The 27,702-nt window shown below is 40.9% G+C and overlaps 1 protein-coding gene across 1 annotated transcript in view; it reads left to right on the top strand.

Annotated features, from left to right (window-relative positions):
• LOC126195523 (neural-cadherin-like) overlaps positions 1–27,702 on the top strand; it is a 390,552-nt gene that overhangs the window by 226,708 nt on the left and 136,142 nt on the right. The window contains exons 12-13 of the mRNA XM_049934150.1: positions 2,724–2,887; positions 7,286–7,437. Coding sequence (XP_049790107.1) covers positions 2,724–2,887; positions 7,286–7,437 — 316 coding nt within the window. The remainder of the gene's footprint in view (positions 1–2,723; positions 2,888–7,285; positions 7,438–27,702) is intronic.

Consider the following 27,702-nt stretch of genomic DNA (forward strand, 5'->3'; position numbering starts at 1 on the left):
ATATTCATATGGTTGTCAACATGGTAACAGTGAGCAGCAGTGTTTCTACACAGAAGTCAACATTGTAAAGATCACCCACAAGCTCAAGAAGCAACTACAACAGAACCCAGCATACGTGGTTTCTCAAGATCCCACACTGGTGTTGCATAAGTGCTAGCTGGTCTGAAACTGAAGACACATAATGTGAACTTGGAAACTACACAATCATTTTGAAAATGGCAAGGTTAGATTTTTCTACATAGTATGTACTATCAAGTATTAACAGTAACTCATTTTATGAAATGTGTGGTGGTTTAGGAAATTAGAAAAGTTTCTGAAAGTATTTTATGCATCCACATTGGAAATATCTTATTTACTGGTACAAGCACAATACTGAAAATTAGACACAAATCTTGATTAACAGCTGACTTAGTTAATAAAAGTATGTCAGTTTGTGTATAAAATCCTGGCCAACAAAAGTGTGATGGCAAAGGTCATAATCTAACAAGCACTGAGGTATAATTTATAATGAAAAATGCAGCTGGTCACAGACTTTAGTGTTAATTATCTCATAAGTTAATTAGTTTCACAGAAATTGAATATGTTACTGAAAAGATGGAATACCAGTTTTTCTAATCGTTTGTGTCACTATGTCCCTAAATACATACTATCTCACATAAAAATTGCAAAGTTATATTGTAGTAAAAAGCTCAGAGTTTCATATCTTTTGATTAACAAAGTTTTAAAATAATGAATGCAAATGTGAAAGAGCTTAGTTAAGGTTTTGAAATATTTGAGCACCTACAGCATGTAAATTACTTAGAAAGTATACACTGGTCAGCCAGAACATTGTGACCACTTACCTAACAGGCGGTATGTCCACATTTGGCATGGGTAACACTGGCGATGCATCATGGCATGGAAGCAATGAGGCCTTGGTAGGTCACTGGAGGGAGCTGGCACCACATCTGCTCAGCCTCGCTACTGTGATCCTCAAACCACTCCATCACACTCCTGGCCTTGTGACCTGGTGCATTATCTTGTTGAAAAATGTCACTGCCATTGGGAAATATGATCGTCGTGAAGGGGCGTACATGGTCTGCAACCAACGTATGCTACTCCTTGGTTGTCATGGTGCCTGGGCCAGTGGATGCCCATGTGAATGTTCCACAGAGCCTAATGGAGCTGCTTCCAGCTCATCTCCGTCCCATAGTACAGATGTCAAGGAGCTGTTCCTCTGGAAGATGCCAGATTTTTGCCCTCCCATCGGCATGATGAAGAAAATATCAGGATTCATTAGATTGTGCAATGCTCTGCCACTGTGCCAACATCCACTGCCGATGGTTATGCCCATTTCAGATGTAGTTGCTGATGTCATTATGTTAACATTGGCACATGCTTGGGTCATTGGCTGCAGGGGCCCATCGTTAGGAGTGTTCAGTGCATTGTGTGTTCGGACATACTTGTACTCTGACCAGCATTAAAGTCTGATGTTATGTCTGCCTGTCCTGTTTTACCAGTTTGCCAACCTATAATGGTCATCATCTGTAATGAGGGGTGTTGCCCAACCCCACGACTTCCGGACACGGTTTCACCATATGTTGAAGACACCACAGCATTCCTTGAATATCACACAAGTCATGCAATTTGCTCAAGCTAAGTCACCAGGCCATCGTGATCTGCTCTTGGTCAAACTCAAATAGATTGTGCACCTTTCTCATTCTACACATGGACAGCATGCTCACGGTTATTGCATGTCCCCTGCAAGTGCTTTACTAGCGGTCATTCCTCACCAGGTGATGCTGCTATCACCTGGATGGTTTTTATATTAATAGCATTTCAGTGGTCATATTGTTCTGGCTGATCAGTGTATGTAAACTGAAAAATAAGTAAAGAAAAAAAATTAATTAATAGCACGGGTGCTTCCATCTGGGAGATTCCAGTTTGCTCCCTTTGCCATACACTAAGGCTGTGCATTTTTTGAACTACTATTTAGCACCTGTTGTTTCAGTCAGTAAAATCCCTTTGCTCACAAAAAATGTGAAAAATTAGTTATCCAGGTACTTAAAACTGTCACAGGAAACAGACACCCTATAATGTCAAGTTAGTAAAAACTCTCCTCTAATAAGAGAGTCTTTCTGCAGATTTACATATTTGTTCTAAATTGAAAAATCACAGAAGATTAAGTATTTACATCTAACAGAAAGTGTTCACTTTTGATTTGATTTGATTTAGTCTTTTTGAGTTACATAAAGTACAGTGAATGTAGTTTATTATTAACTCTGCCTGCTGTTGTACATACATAAATTCACATATTTTCCACAGTTTGTATCTAATGGAACCATTTGCACTTGTAAATTGTAGAAATGAAAAAAAAAAATTATGAACATATATCTAATTTGTTACCAAGTGCTGGCTGTCACTTTAATCTTGTAAATTTTCTGAAACAGTCTCTAAACTAGAATATAATGCTACATTGAAAGAAAGCTTTTTTGGACTCTGTACCCTCCCCATCTGTTATTGCTCATTATGTTGCATTACCCACAAACGGATTTTTCCTGTCAAATACAAACAGATAGATATAAATTTGACAATTCTGAAATACAAGATGTGTGTAACAAGATTGCAGCCTACTTTTGTAAAACTAATGCACGCTGCTGAAGAAAGTTACTGCAGATGTAACAGATAAAGCTAATAATTCTTATATCATTTTGAGTTTTTCAAATTTAATTTTTCGTTTGTAGGTCCACGTTTTAGAAGCTGAAATTGGCAGAGTTTTTGTTGATGATGCTGATGACTGGGATTTTCCTGACAAAAGATTTTTTTGGCATGGGCAGAAGCATAATAAATTCATTCTGGATGAAAGATCTGGTATGATTAAAATGGAACAAGGCATAGACGCAGGAAGGTAAGGAAACATCTTTCCATTATTTGATTCAAAGCAGATGCTCAAAATTAAAAGTAACTTTATTTGAAAGAAACGATAAATATCTTACTAGTTTCTGTATCAGGGTCCCAAAATACACAAATTAATGAATTATGGTTTGTAAGTATTTTTCACAATTAGAAACATCCAGAATTTAATGGGAAACAGATGGAGCTAGGACAAAAAAAGGGAGGGTAATATGTTCACATCTAGAATCAATGGTAGTTCACTCCAGGTACTGGATCTACATCTACATCTTCATCTACATCCATACTCTGCAAGCCACCTGACGGTGTGTGGCGGAGGGTACCTTGAATACCTTTATCGGTTCTCCCTTCTATTCCAGTCTCGTATTGTTCGTGGAAAGAAGGATTGTCGGTATGCCTCTGTGTGGGCTCTAATCTCTCTGATTTTATCCTCATGGTCTCTTCGCGAGATATACATAGGAGGGAGCAATATACTACTTGACTCCTTGGTGAAGGTATGTTCTCCAAACTTCAACAAAAGCCCATACCGAGCTACTGAGCGTCTCTCTTGCAGAGTCTTCCACTGGAGTTTATCTATCATCTCCGTAACGCTTTTGCGATTACTAAATGATCCTGTAACGAAGCGCACTGCTCTCCGTTGGATCTTCTCTACCTCCTCCATCAACCCCATCTGATTCGGATCCCACACTGCTGAGCAGTATTCAAGCAGTGGGCGAACAAGCGTACTGTAACCTACTTCCTTTTGTTTTTGGATTGCATTTCCTTAGGATTCTTCCAATGAATCTCAGTCTGGCATCTGCCTTACCGACGATCAACTTTATATGATCATTCAATTTTAAATCACTCCTAATGTGGGCTCCCAGATAATTTATGGAATTAACTGCTTCCAGTTGCTGACCTGCTATATTGTAGCTAAATGATAAGGGATCTTTCTTTCTATGTATTCGCAGCACATTACACTTGTCTAAATTGAGATTCAATTGCCATTCCCTGCACCATGTGTCAATTCGATGCAGATCCTCCTGCATTTCAGTACAATTTTCCATCGTTAAAACCTCTTGATATACCACAGCATCATCCGCAAAAAGCCTCAGTGAACTTATGATGTCATCCACAAGGTCATTTATGTATATTGTGAATAGCAATGGTCCTACGACACTCCCCTGCGGCACACCTGAAATCACTCTTACTTCGCAGGACTTCTCTCCATTGAGAATGACATGCTGCGTTCTGTTATCTAGGAACTCTTCAATCCAATCACACAATTGGTCTCATAGTTCATATGCTCTTACTTTGTTCATTAAATGACTGTGGGGAACTGTATCGAACACCTTGCGGAAGTCAAGAAACACGGCATCTACCTGGGAACCCGTGTCTATGGCCCTCTGAGTCTCGTGGACAAATAGTGCGAGCTGGGTTTCACATGATTGTCTTTTTCAAAACCCATGCTGATTCCTACAGAGTAGATTTCTAGTCTCCAGAAAAGTCATTATTTTCGAACATAATACGTGTTCCAAAATTCTACAACTGATAGACGTTAGAGATATAGGTCTATAGTTCTGCACATCTGTTCGATGTCCCTTCTTGAAAACGGGGATGACTTGTGCCCTTTTCCAATCCTTTGGAATGCTACACTCTTCTAGAGACCTACGGTACACCGCTGCAAGAAGAGGGGCAAGTTCCTTCGTGTACTCTGTGTAAAATCGAACTGGTATCCCATCAGGTCCAGCGGTCTTTCTTTTTTTGAGTGATTTTAATTGTTTCTCTATCCCTCTGTCATCTGTTTCGATATCTAACATTTTGTCATCTGTGCGACAATCTAGAGAAGGAACTACAGTGCAGTCTTCCTCTGTGAAACAGCTTTGGAAAAAGACATTTATAGTATTTCGGCCTTTAGTCTGTCATCCTCTGTTTCAGTACCATTTTGGTCACAGAGTGTCTGGACATTTTGTTTTGATCCACCTATTGCTTTGACATAAGACCAAAATTTCTTACTATTTTCTGCCAAGTCAGTACATAGAACTTTACTTTCGAATTCATTGAATGCCTCTCACAAAGCCCTCCTCACACTACATTTCGCTTCACATAATTTTTGTTTGTCTCCAAGGCTTTGGCTATGTTTATGTTTGCTGTGAAGTTTCCTTTGCTTCTGCAGCAGTTTTCTAACTCGGTTGTTGTACCACGGAGGCTCTTTTCCATCTCTTACAATCTTGCTTGGCACATACTCATCCAATGCATATTGTACGATAGTTTTAACTTTGTCTTCTGATCCTCAACACTATCTGTACTTGAGACAAAACTTTTGTGTTGAGCCATCAAGTACTCTGAAATCTGCTTTTTGTCACTTTTGCTAAACAGAAAAATCTTCCTACCTTTTTTAATATTCCTATTTACAACTGAAATCATCGATGCAGTAACCACTTTATGATCGCTGATTCCCTGTTCTGCATTAACTGTTTCAAATAGTTCAGATCTGTTTGTTACCAGAAGGTCTAATATGTTATCGCCACGAGTCGGTTCTCTGTTTAACTGCTCAAGGTAGTTTACAGATAAAGCACTTTAAAAAATTTCACTGGATTCTTTGTCCCTGCCACCCATTATGAACGTTTGAATCTCCCAGTCTATATCCGGCAAATTAAAATCTCCCACTCAGGGAATATTCAACCCACAATAAGGGATTCCAAAGTAACAACAGACTAATACATGAAAATCTGCGTCCTGAAATTCTGACATTAATGGTGAGATGCCACATATAAGAACATTTGTTGACTGTAACTGTAATCTCATAGGTCTGTTTTCAGTTGCTGCCCACATTTGGGCAATGGTTTCCAAATGAATGGATTATACTTGGCAAATTGTATAACAAAAATAAATCACATAAAAAATGAATTATAGTTTTACCTAACAGAATTATGTATTCATGGTATTCCTGAGGACTCAATTTTTGGCCCTTTTATTTCTTTGTGTGTGTGTGTGTGTGTGTGTGTGTGTGTGTGTGTGTGTGTGTGCGCGTGTGTGTTGTTACATTTTAGAAGTGTCCATAATCTGCATAATGTATTGGCCTACTGACTAAAGAAGAAAATAATGCAGATACTACTGCCTCTGCTAAAGATCTGCTGAAGCAGTGTATGAGTAGAATGCCACAAACAGACTAATTGTAAGTCTTCAAAAGACATAATCTATGCACTTCCATGTAGAACAGAATTAAAATGAAGCAGAGCCAACAACATGCTCAGATACTGGTAGTCAAATAATAAGTACTTGTCTTTTTTCCATTCATATTCAACAAAATCTTGAAAGACCCTCTCATATCATGTTCCTAAATTTGAAACAGTTTAAAATGACTTATACAGCAGGCCTAAGTATCATTTGCAACATTGTGGTGCTTAAATAGTTAGGGTCATATAATAAATAATAATAATAATAATAATATTTATTCAACATCAAATAATCAAATACAATCCCTAGAAATAATACAGTTTCAGGACATCATACAGATTATTCTTCTGAATACATTGGTTTATAAATTACAAATTAAAGATTTGTTTGTATTAATAAATTTTACTTTTTGATGCATTTTACATTTTGTAGTATACAATCACAATTTTACAAATATTGTTGTTATCAGCATTATATTAGTTGTAGGTTACTTAAGACTATGAGCTTGAAATACTTGTGAAGCACTTTTCATACAGATGTAATACTCATCTAGGGAGTAAAAAGGGTTTTCAATTAGAATTCTTTTTAGCTGATCTTTTAATTTGTTAGTAGGAAGGGTTGTGAGACTTTTTGGTAGGGCATTGGCTACTTTGATCATGTGCATTGTTGATAAGGTTACAATGTCCTATATTGGAGAAATGCTCCTTGGAGTAAAACAGCTTTCAGGAATGAAAAAAAGAAAAAGGAAACCATGCATGCACACACACACACACAAAGGCAACTAGAAATTATAAATTATTCAGAACTTTTTTAAAGAACTAAAAATCTTTGCCCTTTCTTGAATGTATATACTCTCAATAATTATGCACATAGAAGACATATACTGAAAAAGAATTATTTTTCTCTTAATAAAATTATGTGTGCTTACTAAATTGAGATTAAACAGTGACATAGACTTAAGTCATTATGTAAGTGACATGTAGGGCATATATCATGTAGAAACAAAACTGTAGAATGTAATAAACATGAAACAGTACTTCACAGAATAAGAATTTTCCAATAAGATTTTGCAGTTTGATGTATCAGGATTATAATCCGTAAAAACAAAGATTTGAGTTTAAATCCCAGCCCACTGCTCAGTTTTTATTTGTTATGAGAATTCAATTCAGTGCATGTTCTGATGCAGGTGGAAAGTTTAGGTGTGGTATAATGAATATATCCTATTTCTCAACAGGTATGCTTTGCAGTTCAAAGTTTATGACCAACACCATGGCCAAGTTGATGTATTAGCCAATGTCACAGTTATTGTAAGAGATATTTCCCATAATGCTATTGCCAATTCAGGTTCCATCAGGCTGTCTGGCCTGTCAGATGAGGATTTCATCAGTAAAAGCTACAGCAAGGTAAGTGGAGTTCTAAAGTGTTTTTACATGCCCGAGTACCCATCAAAGTAGCTATAGTTTTCAACAGTGGTATTTCTGTTGTTCAAGTCATCCAGAATTCACTGCTACACTTACTTTTCCATTATCAGTGCATATTATGGAACTGTAAATTCAATAGTCCATACAAAAGGCGCAAAAATACATTATCATCATAACTGCAAGCTAAACACAAGAAAGTGTTATAATTTTTAAAAAACTCTCTAAGGACACAGCAAACAGCACATCATTCACCATGTTACTCCAGTGGAAAAGGAAGTACAGACATGGGTATTTATCATAGGTCAACAACACACTTATTCATCATAGTTAGACATTTTAAAAAAATCACAAAATATTTTATGTGCACTTCTCAAATGATGTTATATAAGAAGTTTGCATTTATTTTTCTTAATATTAACAAAGTTGGTTTTTATTAATAATCATTATATTCACAGTTTGAAAGTATCTAGATCATACAATGGAAAATGAGAGATGAAATCACAATACGATTATCAGGATATATTGCTGCTTGGCACAAAGAAGATGTGCTGAACATCAGAGGGACTTTTTCTCTTTTACAAGTGGAATTGAAACATTTATTTTAACAAAAATCTTGGTACATGGATGTTCAAACTACACTCCTGGAAATGGAAAAAAGAACACATTGACACCGGTGTGTCAGACCCACCATACTTGCTCCGGACACTGCGAGAGGGCTGTACAAGCAATGATCACACGCACGGCACAGCGGACACACCAGCAACCGCGGTGTTGGCCATCGAATGGCGCTAGCTGCGCAGCATTTGTGCACCGCCGCCGTCAGTGTCAGCCAGTTTGCCGTGGCATACGGAGCTCCATCGCAGTCTTTAACACTGGTAGCATGCCGCGACAGTGTGGACGTGAACCGTATGTGCAGTTGATGGACTTTGAGCGAGGGCGTATAGTGGGCATGCGGGAGGCCGGGTGGTCGTACTGCCGAATTGCTCAACACGTGGGGCGGGAGGTCTCCACAGTACATCGATGTTGTCGCCAGTGGTCGGCGGAAGGTGCATGTGCCTGTCGACCTGGGACTGGACCACAGCGACGCATGGATGCACACCAAGACCATAGGACCCTACGCAGTGCCGTAGGGGACCGCACCGCCACTTCCCAGCAAATTAGGGACACTGTTGCTCCTGGGGTATCGGCGAGGACCATTCGCAACCGTCTCCATGAAGCTGGGCTACGGTCCCGCACACCGTTAGGCCGTCTTCCGCTCACGCCCCAACATCGTGCAGCCCGCCTCCAGTGGTGTCGCGACAGGCGTGAATGGAGGGACGAATGGAGACGTGTCGTCTTCAGCGATGAGAGTCGCTTCTGCCTTGGTGCCAATGATGGTCGTATGCGTGTTTGGCGCCGTGCAGGTGAGCGCCACAATCAGGACTGAATACGACCGAGGCACACAGGGCCAACACCCGGCATCATGGTGTGGGGAGGGATCTCCTACACTGGCTGTACACCACTGGTGATCGTCGAGGGGACACTGAATAGTGCACGGTACATCCAAACCGTCATCAAACCCATCGTTCTACCATTCCTAGACCGGCAAGGGAACTTGCTGTTCCAACAGGACAATGCACGTCCGCATGTATCCCGTGCCACCCAACGTGCTCTAGAAGGTGTAAGTCAACTACCCTGGCCAGCAAGATCTCCGGATCTGTCCCCCATTGAGCATGTTTGGGACTGGATGAAGCGTCGTCTCACGCGGTCTGCACGTCCAGCACAAATGCTGGTCCAACTGAGGCGCCAGGTGGAAATGGCATGGCAAGCCGTTCCACAGGACTACATCCAGCATCTCTACGATCGTCTCCATGGGAGAATAGCAGCCTGCATTGCTGCGAAAGGTGGATATACACTGTACTAGTGCCGACATTGTGCATGCTCTGTTGCCTGTGTCTATGTGCCTGTGGTTCTGTCAGTGTGATCATGTGATGTATCTGACCCCAGGAATGTGTCAATAAAGTTTCCCCTTCCTGGGACAATGAATTCACGGTGTTCTTATTTCAATTTCCAGGAGTGTATCTAAAAACAAGCTGGCACGTCGATAGACACACAAACATCAAACATACACACAAAATTTTAGCTTTCGCAACCAACGGTTGCCTCGTCAGGGAAGAGGGAAGGAGAGGGAAAGACGAAAGGATTTGGGTCTTAAGGGGGAGGGTAAGGAGTCATTCCAATCCCGGGAGCGGAAAGACTTACCTTAGCGGGAAAAAAGGACGGGTATACACTCGCACACACACACATATCCATCCACACATATACAGACACAAGCAGACATTCCACGTAGGAAAAATGTATCTAAAAACAAAGATGATGTGACTTACCAAATGAAAGTGCTGGCAGGTCGACAGACACACAAACAAACACAAACATACACACAAAATTCAAGCTTTTGCAACCAACAGTTGCTTCATCAGGAAAGAGGGAAGAAGAGGGAAAGATGAAAGGATGTGGGTTTTAAGGGAGAGGGTAAGGAGTCATTCCGATCCCGGGAGCAGAAAGACTTACCTTAAGGGGGGAAAAGGACAGGTATACACTCACATACACGGGTATCCATCTGCACATATACAGCCACAAGCAGACATATATAAAGGCAAACAGTTTGGGCAGAGATGTCAGTCGAGGCGGAAGTAAAGAGACAAAGATGTTGTTGAATGACAGGTGAGGTATGAGCGGCGGCAACTTGAAATTAGCGTAGGTTGAGGCCTGGCGGATAACGAGAAGAGAGGATATACTGAAGGGCAAGTTCCCATCTCCGGAGTTCTGACAGGTTGGTGTTAGTGGGAAGTATCCAGATAACCCGGACGGTGTAACACTGTGCCAAGATGTGCTGGCCGTGCACCAAGGCATGTTTAGCCACAGGGTGATCCTCATTACCAACAAACACTGTCTGCCTGTGTCCGTTCATGCGGATGGACAGTTTGTTGCTGGTCATTCCCACATAGAAAGCTTCACAGTGTAGGCAGGTCAGTGGGTAAATCACGTAGGTGCTTTCACACGTGGCTCTGCCTTTGATCGTGTACACCTTCCGGGTTACAGGACTGGAGTAGGTGGTGGTGGGAGGGTGCATGGGACAGGTTTTACACCGGGGGCAGTTACAAGGGTAGGATCCAGAGGGTAGGGAAGGTGGTTTGGGGATTTCATAGGGATGAACCAAGAGGTTACGAAGGTTAGGTGGACGGCGGAAAGACACTCTTGGTGGTGTGGGGAAGATTTCATGAAGGATGGATCTCATTTCAGGGCAGGATTTGAGGAAGTTGTATCCCTGCTGGAGAGCCACATTCAGAGTCTGATCCAGTCCCAGAAAGTGTCTTGTCACAAGTGGGGCACTTTTGGGGTTCTTCTGTGGGAGGTTCTGGGTTTGAGGAGACGAGGAAGTGGCTTTGGTTATTTGCTTCTGTACCAGATCAGGAGGGTAGTGCGGGATGCAAAAGCTGTTTTCAGGTTGTTGGTCTTCGTGGCAAACGAGTCTGCTCCAGTCCTGAATCCCTAAACCATTACACCAACAACCTGCAGGAATGAAGGATACATTTCGGGCAGAGTTCCCATCTGCACAAGTCAGAAAATCTGGTATTCATACAAGGAGCTGTGAAGCAGCCATTAAAGCTGAACGCACTGTGTTCCATGGGATGCTGTAAAACTGGCAACAGTTTGGTGGTAGCCATTCATGCAAACAGATAGCTTGTTAGAGGTCATGCCCATGTAGAATGCTGTACAGCAGTAACTAAGTTGGTAAATTATATTGGTGCTTTTGCAGGCAGTTCTGCCTCTGATAGGGTGGAAACGCCAGTGGCAGGACTGAAATAGGTAATAGTGGGAGAATGTATGGGACAGGTTTGGCACATAGGTCTTTTAAAGGGGCCTGATACTTGAGGGAAGGGTTTGGAAGTGATGGTGGAATTGGAATGAATGAGGATATTGGATAGGTGAAGTGGTTGGCAGAATATCTCTGTGGGAGAGATGAGAAAATAATTTATCATGTCAAGGCACAATGTGACGTAGTCGAAACCATGGTGGAGAATGTGATTCATTTGCTCCAGTCCTGGGTGGTACTGAGTCATGGGTGGAGCACTCCTTTGTGGACAGTTACTTGGTAAGTGAAGTGTGGTTGATGACTAGGTGCACAAGGTGCAGGAGATCTGTTCCTGGGCAAGGTGTGGAGTGTATTTCAGTTTGCAAAGGCATATTTGGAGAGAGACTGCTCGTCACTACAGATGCACTGATCACAGTGTCTAGAATGTGTGGAAGGGGCTTCCTGATAGCAAATGTGCGGCAGATGTCGAAATGGAGGTATTGTTGGTAGTCGGTGTGTTTGACGAGGACAGAGGTACTAATGGAGCCATCCATGAGATGGAGGTTCTAACCAATATATTATAGGTGCTCAGTGATACTTCTCTAGGCCTTGAGAAGAAATACGAGGCTGAGGTTAGAACTGTTCATACAGGGTGTCCAGCAAAGGAGTCCCTGATTTCAAAATTAAATATCACAAAAAATATCGTTAGATGAATGCAACAAAATATATATTTATTGTGAAAAGTGTAAGAATTTTATATAAAAGTTGTATAGAAGTTTTGAAATAGTTCAAAAACCTGCTAACAGAGGGCACTGTAGTTGCAATATGTATTGCCTATAAACAGTGTGCCACAGCTCAGAGCAATCAGTTGCACCGTTGAAACATGGAAGGAGGTTAGCGTACCAAAGGAAGAGGTTGCAATCATGTATTCCATTGCACAACATGTTTTTCTGTTACTGGAATACCACAAGTTAGAACACATTCCTACAGCAACAAGTCACAGTTTTCAAATATGATTTGATGTGGACAGGCAGTGTGGCTGATAATCTAACCGGGAAACTGTAGCCAATCCTGAAAATGTTGCCATGGTTTCTGGAATTATTCAGCAAAATCCAAGAAAATCTGTCTGAAGAAATGCAGCAGGAGACTCTGGTTTGAACATTCAATCACACAGAAAGTACTGAGACAGAGCCTACATGTTTTTCTGTTCAAAATTCAAAGCCAGTAGACCATACCTGTATGAGTTGTGCAACAGAGAGTTGACTTTGCCAACCAGATTCGTACAGTGACTGATAATGAAGGATTTGACCTTGGCTACACCTGGTTCTAAAATAAAGCACACTTTCAACTGAAGGGCATCAAAAATTAACAAAACTGGTAGTATGGGGTTGTAATATGCAACAGAGCCATCATTGGCCCATTTTTTGTGCGAGATATGATCAATAGTGAATGTTACATGACAATTTTGGAACAATTTGTCACCACACAGATAGTGCTGGAAAATTGACCAGGCAAGATGGGGTCAAATCACATCACACTAAACAGGTGGTTCACTTCCCTGATGGCTACTTTGGGAATAAAGCCATTGCAATGGATTATTGCAAATTTACTGGTGCAGAAATGGACTGGTTTCCTTATTCACCCCATCTGACTCCTTGTGACAACTTATTGTGGGGCACATTGAAAAACACTGTCTACTGGAACCCACCATGTAATTTGAAATTTATGTTGAAAGAAATAATTTTTTATCTGGCTTCTGGTCACTGTGCAATCATTGCTCATCTTCATTGTTAGCACAGTGTATCCGGTAGTATGATCTTGCTTGTAAAACAGATTTCAGATTTTCAGTTTTTTCAATGTACATAGTTAAGAACATTTTCTATTCTTTTCCACATTTTAATACTTCTTTGGTAGCACATCAAGTTAACACACGTTCCAAAATGCATCATACACCAACAAATACTATTATTGCAAAAACATGTCTGACTTGTTCTTACTTCTCCACATCAAGACAACTAACTCCTAAGTACATGACAAAGATGGCAATTACACCATGACGAAAAGCAGTTCATACATATTTCACTTATTTTTAGTTTAGTATTTTAAATTGTTTCAATAATCAATATTAATACTGCTAATTATAATATTAGTAGTAGTAGTTATTATTATTATTATTATTATTATTATTATTATTATTATTATATCCAGTGTACCCCATTACACAAATACACAAAGTATGTATGACAACTTAAAATTCCATAATTTGAGTAAAAATAATTTTTACATATACATTTTATATTGGTACATATGTTGCATTAATAATATCTGAGTTATAAATATAGATTTACAAATGGGTTGTTGCACAGGAAGTTTTATTGTATCATGATGTAAATTAAGTAAGTGTTTCACTTTCTTTACTAAATAGTGAGATTGTATCACTAACCAGTTTCATTAAAAGGTGGACAGTTTCAAATAATGGCAGGAGTAAATGTAATCACTCACCATACAGCTGTGACACTGAAAGGTCAATAGCCACATAAACCATACTGGTAACTTTGCTTGAGAGCTTTGACACCTTCTCTACCAACTGCTTCACCTGGCCCTCCTAGTCCTATGTACTATTCTTTGGGAGGTCGACCTCCACCTCTCTAATGGCTCCATAGCATCCTCTGTCTCAAAAAGGCTACCAACTATCAACAGAACTCATTTATCCAATATATCTTTCTGAAGTATACACATATGGTCAGATTTCTCTCATTACATTTAATTCCAAACAAGTAGTGGTGACAATACTGTGAAAAGGATAGATTGTTACTCACCATATAGTGGAGATGTTGAGTCTCAGCCAGGCACTAAAAAAAGACTGCTAAACGTGTGAGCTTTTGGTCAAAAGGCCTTCTTCTAAAGTAGACAACACACATACACTCCTGGAAATGGAAAAAAGAACACATTGACACCGGTGTGTCAGACCCACCATACTTGCTCCGGACACTGCGAGAGGGCTGCACAAGCAATGATCACACGCACGGCACAGCGGACACACCAGGAACCGCGGTGTTGGCCGTCGAATGGCGCTAGCTGCGCAGCATTTGTGCACCGCCGCCGTCAGTGTCAGCCAGTTTGCCGTGGCATACGGAGCTCCATCGCAGTCTTTAACACTGGTAGCATGCCGCGACAGCGTGGACGTGAACCGTATGTGCAGTTGACGGACTTTGAGCGAGGGCGTATAGTGGGCATGCGGGAGGCCGGGTGGACGTACCGCCGAATTGCTCAACACGTGGGGCGTGAGGTCTCCACAGTACATCGATGTTGTCGCCAGTGGTCGGCGGAAGGTTCACGTGCCCGTCGACCTGGGACCGGACCGCAGCGACGCACGGATGCACGCCAAGACCGTAGGATCCTACGCAGTGCCGTAGGGGACCGCACCGCCACTTCCCAGCAAATTAGGGACACTGTTGCTCCTGGGGTATCGGCGAGGACCATTCGCAACCGTCTCCATGAAGCTGGGCTACGGTCCCGCACACCGTTAGGCCGTCTTCCGCTCACGCCCCAACATCGTGCAGCCCGCCTCCAGTGGTGTCGCGACAGGCGTGAATGGAGGGACGAATGGAGATGTGTCGTCTTCAGCGATGAGAGTCGCTTCTGCCTTGATGCCAATGATGGTCGTATGCGTGTTTGTCGCTGTGCAGGTGAGCGCCACAATCAGGACTGCATACGACAAAGGCACACAGGGCCAACACCCGGCATCATGGTGTGGGGAGCGATCTCCTACACTGGCCGTACACCACTGGTGATCGTCGAGGGGACACTGAATAGTGCACGGTACATCCAAACCATCATCAAACCCATCGTTCTACCATTCCTAGACCGGCAAGGGAACTTGCTGTTCCAACAGGACAATGCACGTCCACATGTATCCCGTGCCACCCAACGTGCTCTAGAAGGTGTAAGTCAACTACCCTGGCCAGCAAGATCTCCGGATCTGTCCCCCATTGAGCATGTTTGGGACTGGATGAAGCGTCTTCTCACGCTGTCTACACGTCCAGCACGAACGCTGGTCCAACTGAGGCGCCAGGTGGAAATGGCATGGCAAGCCGTTCCACAGGACTACATCAAGCATCTCTACGATCGTCTCCATGGGAGAATAGCAGCCTGCATTGCTGCGAAAGGTGGATATACACTGTACTAGTGCCGACATTGTGCATTCTCTGTTGCCTGTGTCTATGTGCCTGTGGTTCTGTCAGTGTGATCATGTGATGTATCTGACCCCAGGAATGTGTCAATAAAGTTTCCCCTTCCTGGGACAATGAATTCACGGTGTTCTTATTTCAATTTCCAGGAGTGTATATTCACATAAGCACAACTCACAGACACGTGACTACCGTCTCTTGCCACTGAGGATGAACTGCGAGCAACTGCACATGATGGGAGGTGCAATCTGAGTGGGGGTAAGGAGGAGGCTAGGGTGGGGAGGGGGAGGGGTAGCAGCATAAGGCATGGGGGACTGTAGACCGCTGCCTATGGGAGTTGAATAGTGGAACATACAGTGGGAAGGGGGGGACGTGGTGAGAAGGGGGGGACAAAATAATGGAATGGAAACTGATTAATATTTGCTGCTTGAATAATTAAAAAGAGCTTAATTGGAAAGAATAAGTGAAAGAAATTGAAAGGTACACATATCCTAGGTGAAGTTTAACTGGCACTATTATCAACAGACCTTCTGTGTCAATACATTTAAGATCAATATTCATCATTTAAATTTATGTACTTCTTCTCACTATCTCCATTGTGCATAGAGCTGGTTATGATAATGCTATTACCGGATCACCACTTCGCTGCTCACTCAAATTCCTCTTGTCCGCTTTGATCCTCTTGGTGCAGGATTCTCGGCCTGGGCGAAATGATTAACACATGCGGTTATTTATATAAATATAAACTTGGTCTCCTTAATAACTTTTATAACACTTTTTTAATGTATGCTTGGAATACACATTTTTGAACAATACTGGCACGGCAGAACTCTTCATATGTCTGCCTGCTATCACTTATTGAGACAAACAGGTGAAGATACAGAAATTAATCAAATGAAGAGCACATCTCTACTCTTCTCTTTATGAAAACATTATCTTTGCAATAACTTATTACTTTACCATTGGCTTTATAGACAAAATAATACGATCCATTACAGTTACCTCCCACTGTGCAGTGACGTCATACAGCAGTGTGCAGTGTCTGAGCTTATTTTCTCTTTTTGATGGTTGATAATCCAAGCCAGTATGGGCATAGTCTGTATTTTCAGCCATTATAGTTATCTTGTATGATTATCAATTTGTACTGGCATGTCAACTTCTTTTAAGACATACTTACATTAGTTTTCTCCCCCAATAAAGTGCTTGTTGTAACCACACAGTCCCATTGTTGTCAGTCAGTATCTGCCCAGTGTTTAGCTTGGGAAGCATGCACACACAGCTGAATGTCCGTTATCATCCTAGTTCATGCTCACACACATTCAGTACGAGGCCGAGAGTATCCATGTCATGCGTTTACAGTAGCTTTCATTGCAGCTCATGTTCAGCAGTGTGATCATTTGTGAAATCTTCGATACGGTGACAACAGGTTTCCATATCAGTGGCCTGAGGAATTTATTTCACCTTGTTGCTCTCACTTATTCAGTGGGGACACCAGCTGTATATCCACTTTTATGACATTATCGAGCACAGAAAATTCATGTTTTTATGACATTGTCGAGCACAGAAAATTCATGTTACACAAAAAATTGCCATCTTCAGTTTACCACATGCACAACCATGGATATCCCATGCACACTTAACACTTTGCAGCCAGGTTTCATATGTTTCTGCACTTTGTTTTTGAGCATCTTTCATACAGTTGTGTTACATAAAGTTTCTGTTATGTCCTTTCCACATACCATATACATAACATAAAAAAAAATACAAATACATCTACAAAATACACTTATCCTATTTATTTGCTGATATGCCATTATCATTGCTTCTATACATTATAGTCTGCTTGTCATTTTGTTTTAGTACATTTTGTTAAATTACAATTTCATTACATTGTTCAATTCCAGTTATATGGGTACACTTTTTACTCTCATATGATTTTACATTCTTTACATAACATTCATACAATAATAGATTATGTTTTCCTGTATGGCATAAATTGAATACATTTCATTTCAATTTACAGTGACTTCTTGTTGGAGCATATTTATCAATTCCAAAGAATTAAAGAAGTAAACAATAGTCACTAAAATAGACACTACACGCTGCTCAAATAACTACACATGGCCTCACCTCTCTAGCATTCTCCAGCAAGGATCTACATACTACAGGGTTGGGCAGATTCCGCGGAAAGGCATTTATGTGCTCAGTTACGTATCATTACAAAACTTAACTGTGATACCAAGAACAAAATAGTTCATTGTTTATAAACACAATGCAAATCTGATGTACCAATCATATCAAATACTTATTCAGTGTTTAAAAGTGTAGCTAAGTATTTACTTGTGATGTTCATTGTGTAAAGGATAACCATTTCATGTGCTGAGGTATACAGTGTTTTATCATCAATATTATATGCTATGTACAGTGAGCATAAAACAGTGTTTACATAAGTAACAAACATGCATAAAAATTTCAATGTACGAGGATAGTCGATTCCTCTTCACATACTTTCACACTATCACATTCATACCTAACCTTAACTTATAACTATATTTATCTTGTGGTGCAGTCATTTCTTATTTTTATACGGTACCTAACACTGTACAGGCATTTATCGTTCTTCACTATAGGATGTGTCAATGCATCATACCCTGGAAGAAAAAAAATTACTATTTACTTAAAACTGAATCTTCGTAGATAAGTGTATAGTGGCTCGATGACTGCTAATACCTTTTTCATATATTCAACCATGTATTGTTTCTCTGCAGTGTGCAGTGATGCTATCACAAAACTTATTTAATGTCACGTGTGCGTCTCTACTTACCTTATAAATCTGAAAGATAAAGCATATTATAGGCATTGTGTGACCTCTTATTCAGTTTCTGGTCCTTCAAATATGATTAGTACATGTACTTTCACTACTTAAATTTGTAACTATTGTACACATATAGATATAATGTATGTAATATGTAACTTCAGTAAATATCTCATAGTTTAGGGCCCCTTTCTGTGTATATAATCCCTTAACGTTCTTTGTATGTGCGCAATGTGTAGATAGTCATAGTAGTAATATGGCTCTCCTTTAATTTTCTATGTCACCATTTATGCAATAGGCTTTACAAATGCTAGTGCGGGCTGTAGCACATAAGGTTTGTTTTTTTTAGGGTGCTCTAACACTCTCAGCTGTTCTGTCTGGCATGCAAGTGCTTGCGGTTTGTTGACTAGCTTGCTCCCCAATGCGCATGTGCTATGTCGCTCTGATACCACTAACGTCGCAGCGAGTTGTGTATTGCATTGTGCACTACTGTGTGTTCCACAAGTTCATTTATTTGTTTACAACTGGGCTATGTGCAACATGAAGCATTGTATTTAAAGTATCGTCATCCCTAGATACATAAAAGTAAAATTCTTCCTTGTTACATCCACTCATCTTATCATTTACACATTTGACAAAATTTTCCTTATCAACTAACAATGTAAATTTTGGAATGTAATTTATCAGAATCCTAAATCAAATCTCTCTACTCACCCCTATGACTCCCACACTCCTACCTTCTACATGCTTCCTAACGTCCATAAACCTACCCACCCAGGACGCCCCATTGTGGCTGGTTACTGTGCCCCCACTGAGAAAATCTCTGCTCTCATAGACCAACACCTTCAACCTATTACCTGGAACCTACCCTCCTGTATGAAAGATACCAACCATTTCCTTCACCGACCCTCCACAGTTCCTGTCTCTTTACTACATGATGCTCTGCTTATTACCATTGATGCCACCTCCCTGTACACTGACATTCCTAATGCCAATTGCCTTGTTGTTGTTGTTGTGGTCTTCAGTCCTGAGACTGGTTTGATGCAGCTCTCCATGCTACTCTATCCTGTGCAAGCTTCTTCATCTCCCAGTGCCTACTGCAACCTACATCCTTCTGAATCTGCTTAGTGTATTGATCTCTTGGTCTCCCTCAACGATTTTTACCCTCCACGCTGCCCTCCAATGCTAAATTTGTGATCCCTTGATGCCTCAAAACATGTCCTACCAACCGATCCCTTCTTCTAGTCAAGTTGTGCCACAAACTTCTCTTCTCCCCAATCCTATTCAATACCTCCACATTAGTTACGTGATCTACCCACCTTATCTTCAGCATTCTTCTGTAGCACCACATTTCGAAAGCTTCTATTCTCTTCTTGTCCAAACTGGTTATCGTCCATGTTTCACTCCCATACATGGCTACACTCCATACAAATACTTTCAGAAACGACTTCCTGACACTTAAATCTATACTAGATGTTAACAAATTTCTCTTCTTCAGAAACGATTTCCTTGCCATTGCCAGTCTACATTTTATATCCTCTCTACTTCGACCATCATCAGTTATTTTACTCCCTAAATAGCAAAACTCCTTTACTACTTGAAGTGTCTCATTTCCTAATCTAATCCCCTCAGCATCACCCGATTTAATTTGACTACATTCCATTATCCTCGTTTTGCTTTTGTTGATGTTCATCTTATATCCTCCTTTCAAGACACTGTCCATTCCGTCCAACTGCTCTTCCAAGCCCTTTGCTGTCTCTGACAGAATTACAATGTCATTGGCGAACCTCAAAGTTTTTACTTCTTCTCCATGAATTTTAATACCTACTCCGAATTTTTCTTTTGTTTCCTTTGCTGCTTGCTCAATATACAGATTGAATAACATCGGGGAGAGGCTACAACCCTGTCTCACTCCTTTCCCAACCACTGCTTCCCTTTCATGCCCCTCGACTCTTATAACTGCCATTTGGTTTCTGTACAAATTGTAAATAGCCTTTTGCTCCTTGTATTTTACCCCAGCCACCTTCAGAATTTGAAAGAGAGTATTCCAGTTAACGTTGTCAAAAGCTTTCTCTAAGTCTACAAATGCTAGAAACGTAGGTTTGCCTTTTCTTAATCTTTCTTCTAAGATAAGTCGTAAGGTTAGTATTGCCTCACGTGTTCCAACATTTCTACGGAATCCAAACTGATCTTCCCCGAGGTCCGCTTCTACCAGTTTTTCCATTCGTCTGTAAAGAATTCGCGTTAGTATTTTGCAGCTGTGACTTATTAAACTGATAGTTCAGTAATTTTCACATCTGTCAACACCTGCTTTCTTTTGGATTGGAATTATTATATTCTTCTTGAAGTCTGTGGGTATTTCGCCTGTCTCATACATCTTGCTCACCAGATGGTAGAGTTTTGTCATGACTGGCTCTCCCAAGGCCATCAGTAGTTCTAATGGAATGTTGCCTACTCCCGGGGCCTTGTTTTGTCTCAGGTCTTTCAGTGCTCTGTCAAACTCTTCACCCAGTATCTTATCTCCCATTTCATCTTCATCTACATCCTCTTCCATTTCCATAATATTGTCCTCAAGTACATCGCCCTTGTATAAACCCTATATATACTCCTTCCACCTTTCTTCCTTCCCTTTTTGCTTAGAACTGGGTTGCTATCTGAACTCTTGATATTCATACAAGTGGTTCTCTTCTCTCCAAAGAGGTCTCTTTAATCTTCCTGTAGGCAGTATCCATCTTACCCCTAGTGAGATAAGCCTCTGCATCCTTACATTTGTCCTCTAGCCATCCCTGCTTAGCCATTTTGCACTTCCTGTCGATCTAATTTTTGAGACATTTGTATTCCTTTTTGCCTGCTTCATTCACTGCATTTTTATATTTTCTCCTTTCATCAATTAAATTCAATATTTCTTCTGTTACCCAAGGATTTCTATTAGCCCTCGTCTTTTTACCTACTTGTTCCTCTGCTGCCTTCACTACTTCATCCCTCAGAGCTACCCATTCTTCTTCTACTGTATTTCTTTCCCCCATTCCTGTCAATTATTCGCTTATGCTCTCTGTGAAACTCTCTACAACCTCTGGTTCTTTCAGTTTATCCAGGTCCCATCTCCTTAAATTCCCACCTTTTTGCAGTTTCTTCAGTTTCAATCTGCAGTTCATAACCAATAGATTGTGGTCAGAATCCACATCTGCCCCTGAAAACGTCTTACAATTTAAAACCTGGTTCCTAAATCTCTGTCTTACCATTATATAATCTATCTGATACCTTTTAGTATCTCCAGGATTCTTCCAGGTATACAACCTTCTTTTATGATTCTTGAACCAAGTGTTAGCTATGATTAAGTTATGCTCTGTGCAAAATTCTACAAGGCGGCTTCCTCTTTCATTTATTCCCCCCAATCCATATTCACCTACTATGTTTCCTTGTCTCCCTTTTCCTACTGATGAATTCCAGTCACCCATGACTATTAAATTTTCGTCTCCCTTCACTACCTGAATAATTTCTTTTATCTCATCATACATTTCATCAATTTCTTCATCATCTGCAGAGCTAGTTGGCATATAAACTTGTACTGCTGTAGTAGGCACGGGCTTTGTGTCTATCTTGGCCACAATAATGCGTTCACTATGCTGTTTGTAGTAGCTAACCCGCACTCCTATTTTTTTATTCATTATTAAACCTACTCCTGCATTACCCCTATTTGATTTTGTATTTATAACCCTGTAATCACCTGACCAAAAGTCTTGTTCCTCCTGCCACCGAACTTCACTAATTCCTATTATATCTAACTTTAACCTATCCATTTCCCTTTTTAAATTTTCTAACCTACCTGCCCGATTAAGGGATCTGACATTCCACGCTCCGATCCGTAGAATGCCAGTTTTCTTCCTCCTGATAACGACGTCCTCTTGAGTAGTCCCCGCCCGGAGATCCGAATGGGGGACTATTTTACCTCCGGAATATATTACCCAAGAGGACGCCATCATCATTTAATCATTCAGTAAAGCTGCATGTCCTCGGGAAAAATTACGGCTGTAGTTTCCCCTTGCTTTCAGCCATTCGCAGTACCAGCACAGCAAGGCCGTTTTGGTTAATGTTACAAGGCCAGATCAGTCAATCATCCAGACTGTTGCCCCTGCAACTACTGAAAAGGCTGCTGCCCCTCTTCAGGAACCACATGTTTGTCTGGCCTCTCAACAGATACCCCTCCGTTGTGGTTGCACCTACGGTACGGCCATCTGTATCGCTGAGGCACGCAAGCCTCCCCACCAACGGCAAGGTCCATGGTTCATGGGGGAAGGCCAATTGCCTTACTGTTATTGATCACTACCCTTCCCAGCACCCGGCAGATTCCAAACCAACAACAACCTCCTTCCTAGCCATGACAAACTATATCCTCACCCACAATTACTTCTCCTTTGAAGGCATTACCTACAAACAAATCTGGGGTATGGCTATGAGCACCTACATGGCATTATCCTATGCCAACCTATTCATGGGCCATCTAGAGGAATCCTAACTAAACACCCAGAATCCTAAACCCCCTCACCTGGTTCAGATTCATTGATGACATCTTTGCTATCTGGATCGAAGGTGAGGACACCATATCCACATTCCTCCCAAACCTCAACAACTTCTCCCCCATTTGCTTCACCTGGTCCTACTCACCACACCAAGCCACCTTCCTAGATGTTGACCTCCACCTTGAAGATGGCTACATCAGTACCTCTGTCCATATCAAACCTACTAACCACCAGCAATATCTCCACTTCCACAGCCGCCACCCATTCCATACCAAGAAGTCCCTTCCATACAGCTTAGCCACCCTTGGTCATCACATGTGCAGTGACAAGCAGTCCCTCTCAAAATATACTGAGGGTCTCACTAAAGCCTTCACTGACCGTAAATATCCTCCCAACCTTGTACAAAAACAAATTTCCTGTGCCTTATCTTTCCAGTCTCCCACTATCTCCCAAGGCCCCACCATCCAGCCACAGAGGAGCATTCACATCGTAACTCAGTACCACCCAGGACTGGAGCAACTGAATTACATTCTCCGCCAGGGTTTTGATTACCTCTCGTCGGCCCTGAAATGAGAAATGTCCTGCCCACTATCCTTCCCATCCCTCCCACAGTGGTATTCCACCGTCCATCCTTAAACAAATTTTGCTCCCAATTCCTTACCTCGTGGCTCATAACCCTGTAATAGACCTAGGTACAAGATATGTTCCATACATCCTCCCACCATCACTTACTCCAATCCTGTCACTAACGTCACCTATCCCATCAAAGGCAGGGCTACCTGTGAAACCAGTCATGTGGTCTACAAGCTAAGCTGCAACCACTGAGCTGCATTCTATGTAGTCATGACAATCCACAAGCTGTCTGTGCACATGAATGGCCACTGACAAACTGTGGCCAAGAAACAAGTGGACCACCCTGTTGCTGAACACGCTGCCAAATACTATATCCAACAGCAGCTTTCCTGAACTGCGCAGGTGGGAACTTTCCCTGTGATACATCCTACATTCCCGTAACCCTTCTGGCCTCAATCTTTGTTAGTCACTGTCCTCACCCATCCAGCCCCTTCCCTGCTCCCATTCCAGTACTACACAGCTGTCATTCCACCACCACACCCAGTCTTTTTTTATTTATTTTATTTTATTTTATTATTTTATTTATTTCTCTCCTATTCCACTCCCCCCCCTCCCCCACCTCTCCCCTGCCCTGCACCCAGTCTGCAGCACTTCACTGTCTGCCATCCCCACCATATTATCCATCCCCCTCCCCATCCCAGCCTCCTCCTTTCCCTCACCCAATCGTCACTACCATTATGCACTGGTGCTGCTACTCGCAGTGTGGTTTCAGTTGTCTGAAACTGCAGTCATGTATGTGAGTTGCATTCATGTGTGTGTGTGTGTGTGTGTGTGTGTGTGTGTGTGTGTTTGTCTATTGTTGACAAAGGCCACTGGCTAAAAGCTTTAAGTGTGAAAATCTTTTTGTTGTGTCTATCTGCGACTCAGCATCTTCGCTATATGGTGAGTAGCAACTTACCGTCTCATAATATTGTTAATATTATTATACATATATACAACTTCAAGGGTGTACAGCCCTTCTTCAATATATAAACATTCTCAACTCTTTGTGTGGGTGAAGGTCCTTATCTTTACCCGTGTTCATGTGTACCAATCTGTATCCTCCCAGGTAGGGGATTTTAATAATTATGTATGGTCCAGTTTATAGTAGTTGCCACTTACGGTTCAGTTTTCCAGTTTTTGTGGATTTGGGATGTGTTCTAAGTAACACCTTTTGTCCTATATAAAATTGTGTTGTACATTTCAGCTTTCTGTCATAAATTCTTTTCCTGTATTTAGCCCAGGTTTCAAGGTTGATTACTGCTTGTTGTATTTTGTCATCCAGTGATAATTCTGGTATCGGTATCTTGGGCAAAGGTTTTTCCCACTCGTCTACCTGTTTGCAATTGAACATCAGCTCATTCAGTGTAAATCCATTTGATGTATGGGGAACATTGTTAACAACTTGTAAGAAAGGAGTGACATATTCAGTCCACTTGGTATGTTTATGGGGTATACAGGTCCTCACAAACCTGTTGCATTCCTTAAACACCCTTTCTATAGGGGATGCTTCAGGATGACATTTGGATACTAAAATGTCTTGATTTGGTTGGAATCCACAAACCCTTTCCATTTACATCCAACAAAATATGAGGCATTATCTGTTAACATGACTTCTTGTTTTCCTACTCTCGCAATATAATCCTCTTATAATTGAACTGGCTGTATCGTTCTGTACAGCACACAGTTTCACGTATTTTGTGAAAATATCTTACAGACCTGCTATATGCTTTACTCCCCCTTACCTCTGAGATAGGGTCCAGCTGCATCTAACAATGCCTCTTCTACAGGTTTATTTGCCACAATGGGATATATTTCTGTCTGTTTGGAGATGTTAGAATGTTTTGCTTTCTGGCAAACAATACACTTTCTTACCTCCTGTAATAATCTTCGTCTAAGGTTGGGGAAATAACAATATTTACCTGTTTTGTCACTGCATTTTGCAGTGCCATAATGGCCGTAAGTATTGTGTATGTATAAGATAAAATCGTCAACATATTCCTCTGGCAAACACACATGCCATTGTTCTTGTTCAGGATTTTTCCTATGGAACAGAACACCTTTGTGAAAATTGAAAAACCTTTTTAACTTTTCATCACCATTATTTGCAAGTTTCGCTCTTACCTTACTCCAGTGTGTGTCTTCCTGCTGTAATTGCTCCATGTGTTTGCACATGTGAACATAATATGGTCGGAGTGTTTTGTCTTCCATCAACATAGACCTTATTTCACATTCCTGCTCTAAAAGATCGTTGAATTCCTCTAAGCCTTATGGTAATTGAGAAAGAGCATCAGCTATTATGTTTTGGTTTCCTTTTATGTACACTATTTCTTGAAGATACATACACCACCTGGCAGTCTGTCGGTGTAACAGTTTACAAGTTAACAAAAACAATAGGGACTGGTGGTCACAATGTACTTTTGTGTACTTACCCCAAAGGAAATATTCAAACTTTTTAAAGGACCAAATTACAGCCAAACTGTCCGACTCCATAACTGAATATGAATGTTCAGCTTTTGCTAAGGTGCAACTGGTGAAGATAATTACTTTAGGGATGAGATTTCCCTCTTTTTCTACCATTTGAAAATGGCATGCACCCAGACCATGAGGAGACATGTTGGTGCATAAACCAAAATCCTTCATTTCTGTTTGAGATAAAACATTAGCCTTTAATAAGGCCTGCTTGGTGTTCTCTAAATCAGCTTGACAGTGCTTGTCCCATAACCAAGGTCTATTTTCCCAGAGAAGATTGAATAAAGCATCACTGTTCATAAGTTGGTTAGGGATGAATTTCCTGAAAAATTACACTAGGCCTAAATATGCCTTTAATTATCTCTTGTTGTGAGAAAAGGGCAGTTCCTAATGGCATCAAGTTTTTTAGAATCTGGCAGTATGCCTTCCAGAAAGATTGTGTGTTCTAAAAATTTTACTTTTTCTTGTCTGAAATTAGATTTTTTGAGATTTTCTGTTACTCCATATTTGGAAAAACAGCTCGATACTTGTTCAATTAATCTTAGATGTTCTACCCAAGTGGGTGTAGCAACTAAAAGGTTGTCCACATATACTTTTACCTTACTCAAAAGCTGGGCCGTAGCACTCTGTCAAGTGCAGAGATAAATACATCTGCACTTACATTCAATTCAAATGGTAATAATTGAAATTCAAAGCTCCTGCCCTCACATACAAAGGCAGTATACTTCCTACTTTCTTCATGTAGTTTTATTTGCTAATATGATGACCGGAGGTTGGTTATAGTAGGAAATTTAGCATTGTGGAATTTCGTAAGCTGTTCCTCTAAATTGTCTGGATGTGTTCACACTGGTACAATAATATTATTAATGTTAGGTGCGTCAAGGACCAATCGCACCTTGCTGTCTGGCCTACTCATGACCAAAATAGGAATACAATAAGGTGAAAATGATGGTTGTATTATGCCCCATTACAGTATCCTATGAAACTCTTTTCTTACTGCTTTCCTCTTTGTCCATAGTGTAGGGTATGAGGTAGAACAAAAAGTTTTGCAATTATACACTTCCATTTTGTACACAAAATCCTACTTGATCTTTTTTCAAATACATGTATATAAGCAAGTATCACTGCCCTAAGTTCCAGTTTCTGTTCTTGAGGCAAGCACTTTGATTCACTTACCTTTTTTTCTTATTGTGTCAATGTTTACTTCTTCTCCTGCCTCTTTGTTATTGTATGTATTGACAAACATAACTATGGGATTTACCAATTGAACTTCAAAGTCATGAGTAACTTCAGTTTTACATCTATTAGTACTTCCCCTCATTACATCAAGTACAAATAAATGGTTATTTACAGTGAAATCAGTTTATACTTGGTATATCCTAAATGTACCCAAATTGATAAAACAATCAACTACTAATTTCTCTACTATCAAAAAATTGCATCATACAGAAACCTGTCCAGTTGTATGGGAATTAAGGCTCCTATCTTGACTCCTTCTGATTTCTGACCAGTGGCAGTTTGTACCTTGCAATTTTGCACTGGGAGTGTGGGTAGCCCACGTTTCATTAGTTCTTGAAAAAATCACTGTGACAGCAAAGTAGTTGTAGCACTTGAGTTAAGCACAATGGGTAAATCAAGATCAAATATCTTTGCTTTAATAGTAGCTTGTACCTTGTTTTCTGTCATGTTTTCCTGTGTACCCTCATTACCCTGATACAGATCATCTCTTACATCACTACCTTGATCGTATCTGATAAAGCAAGTGCCAATCAAGCTCGTGCTCCCA

The sequence above is a fragment of the Schistocerca nitens genome, chromosome 7, assembly GCF_023898315.1.
Source record: "Schistocerca nitens isolate TAMUIC-IGC-003100 chromosome 7, iqSchNite1.1, whole genome shotgun sequence".
Classification (NCBI taxonomy): domain Eukaryota; kingdom Metazoa; phylum Arthropoda; class Insecta; order Orthoptera; family Acrididae; genus Schistocerca; species Schistocerca nitens.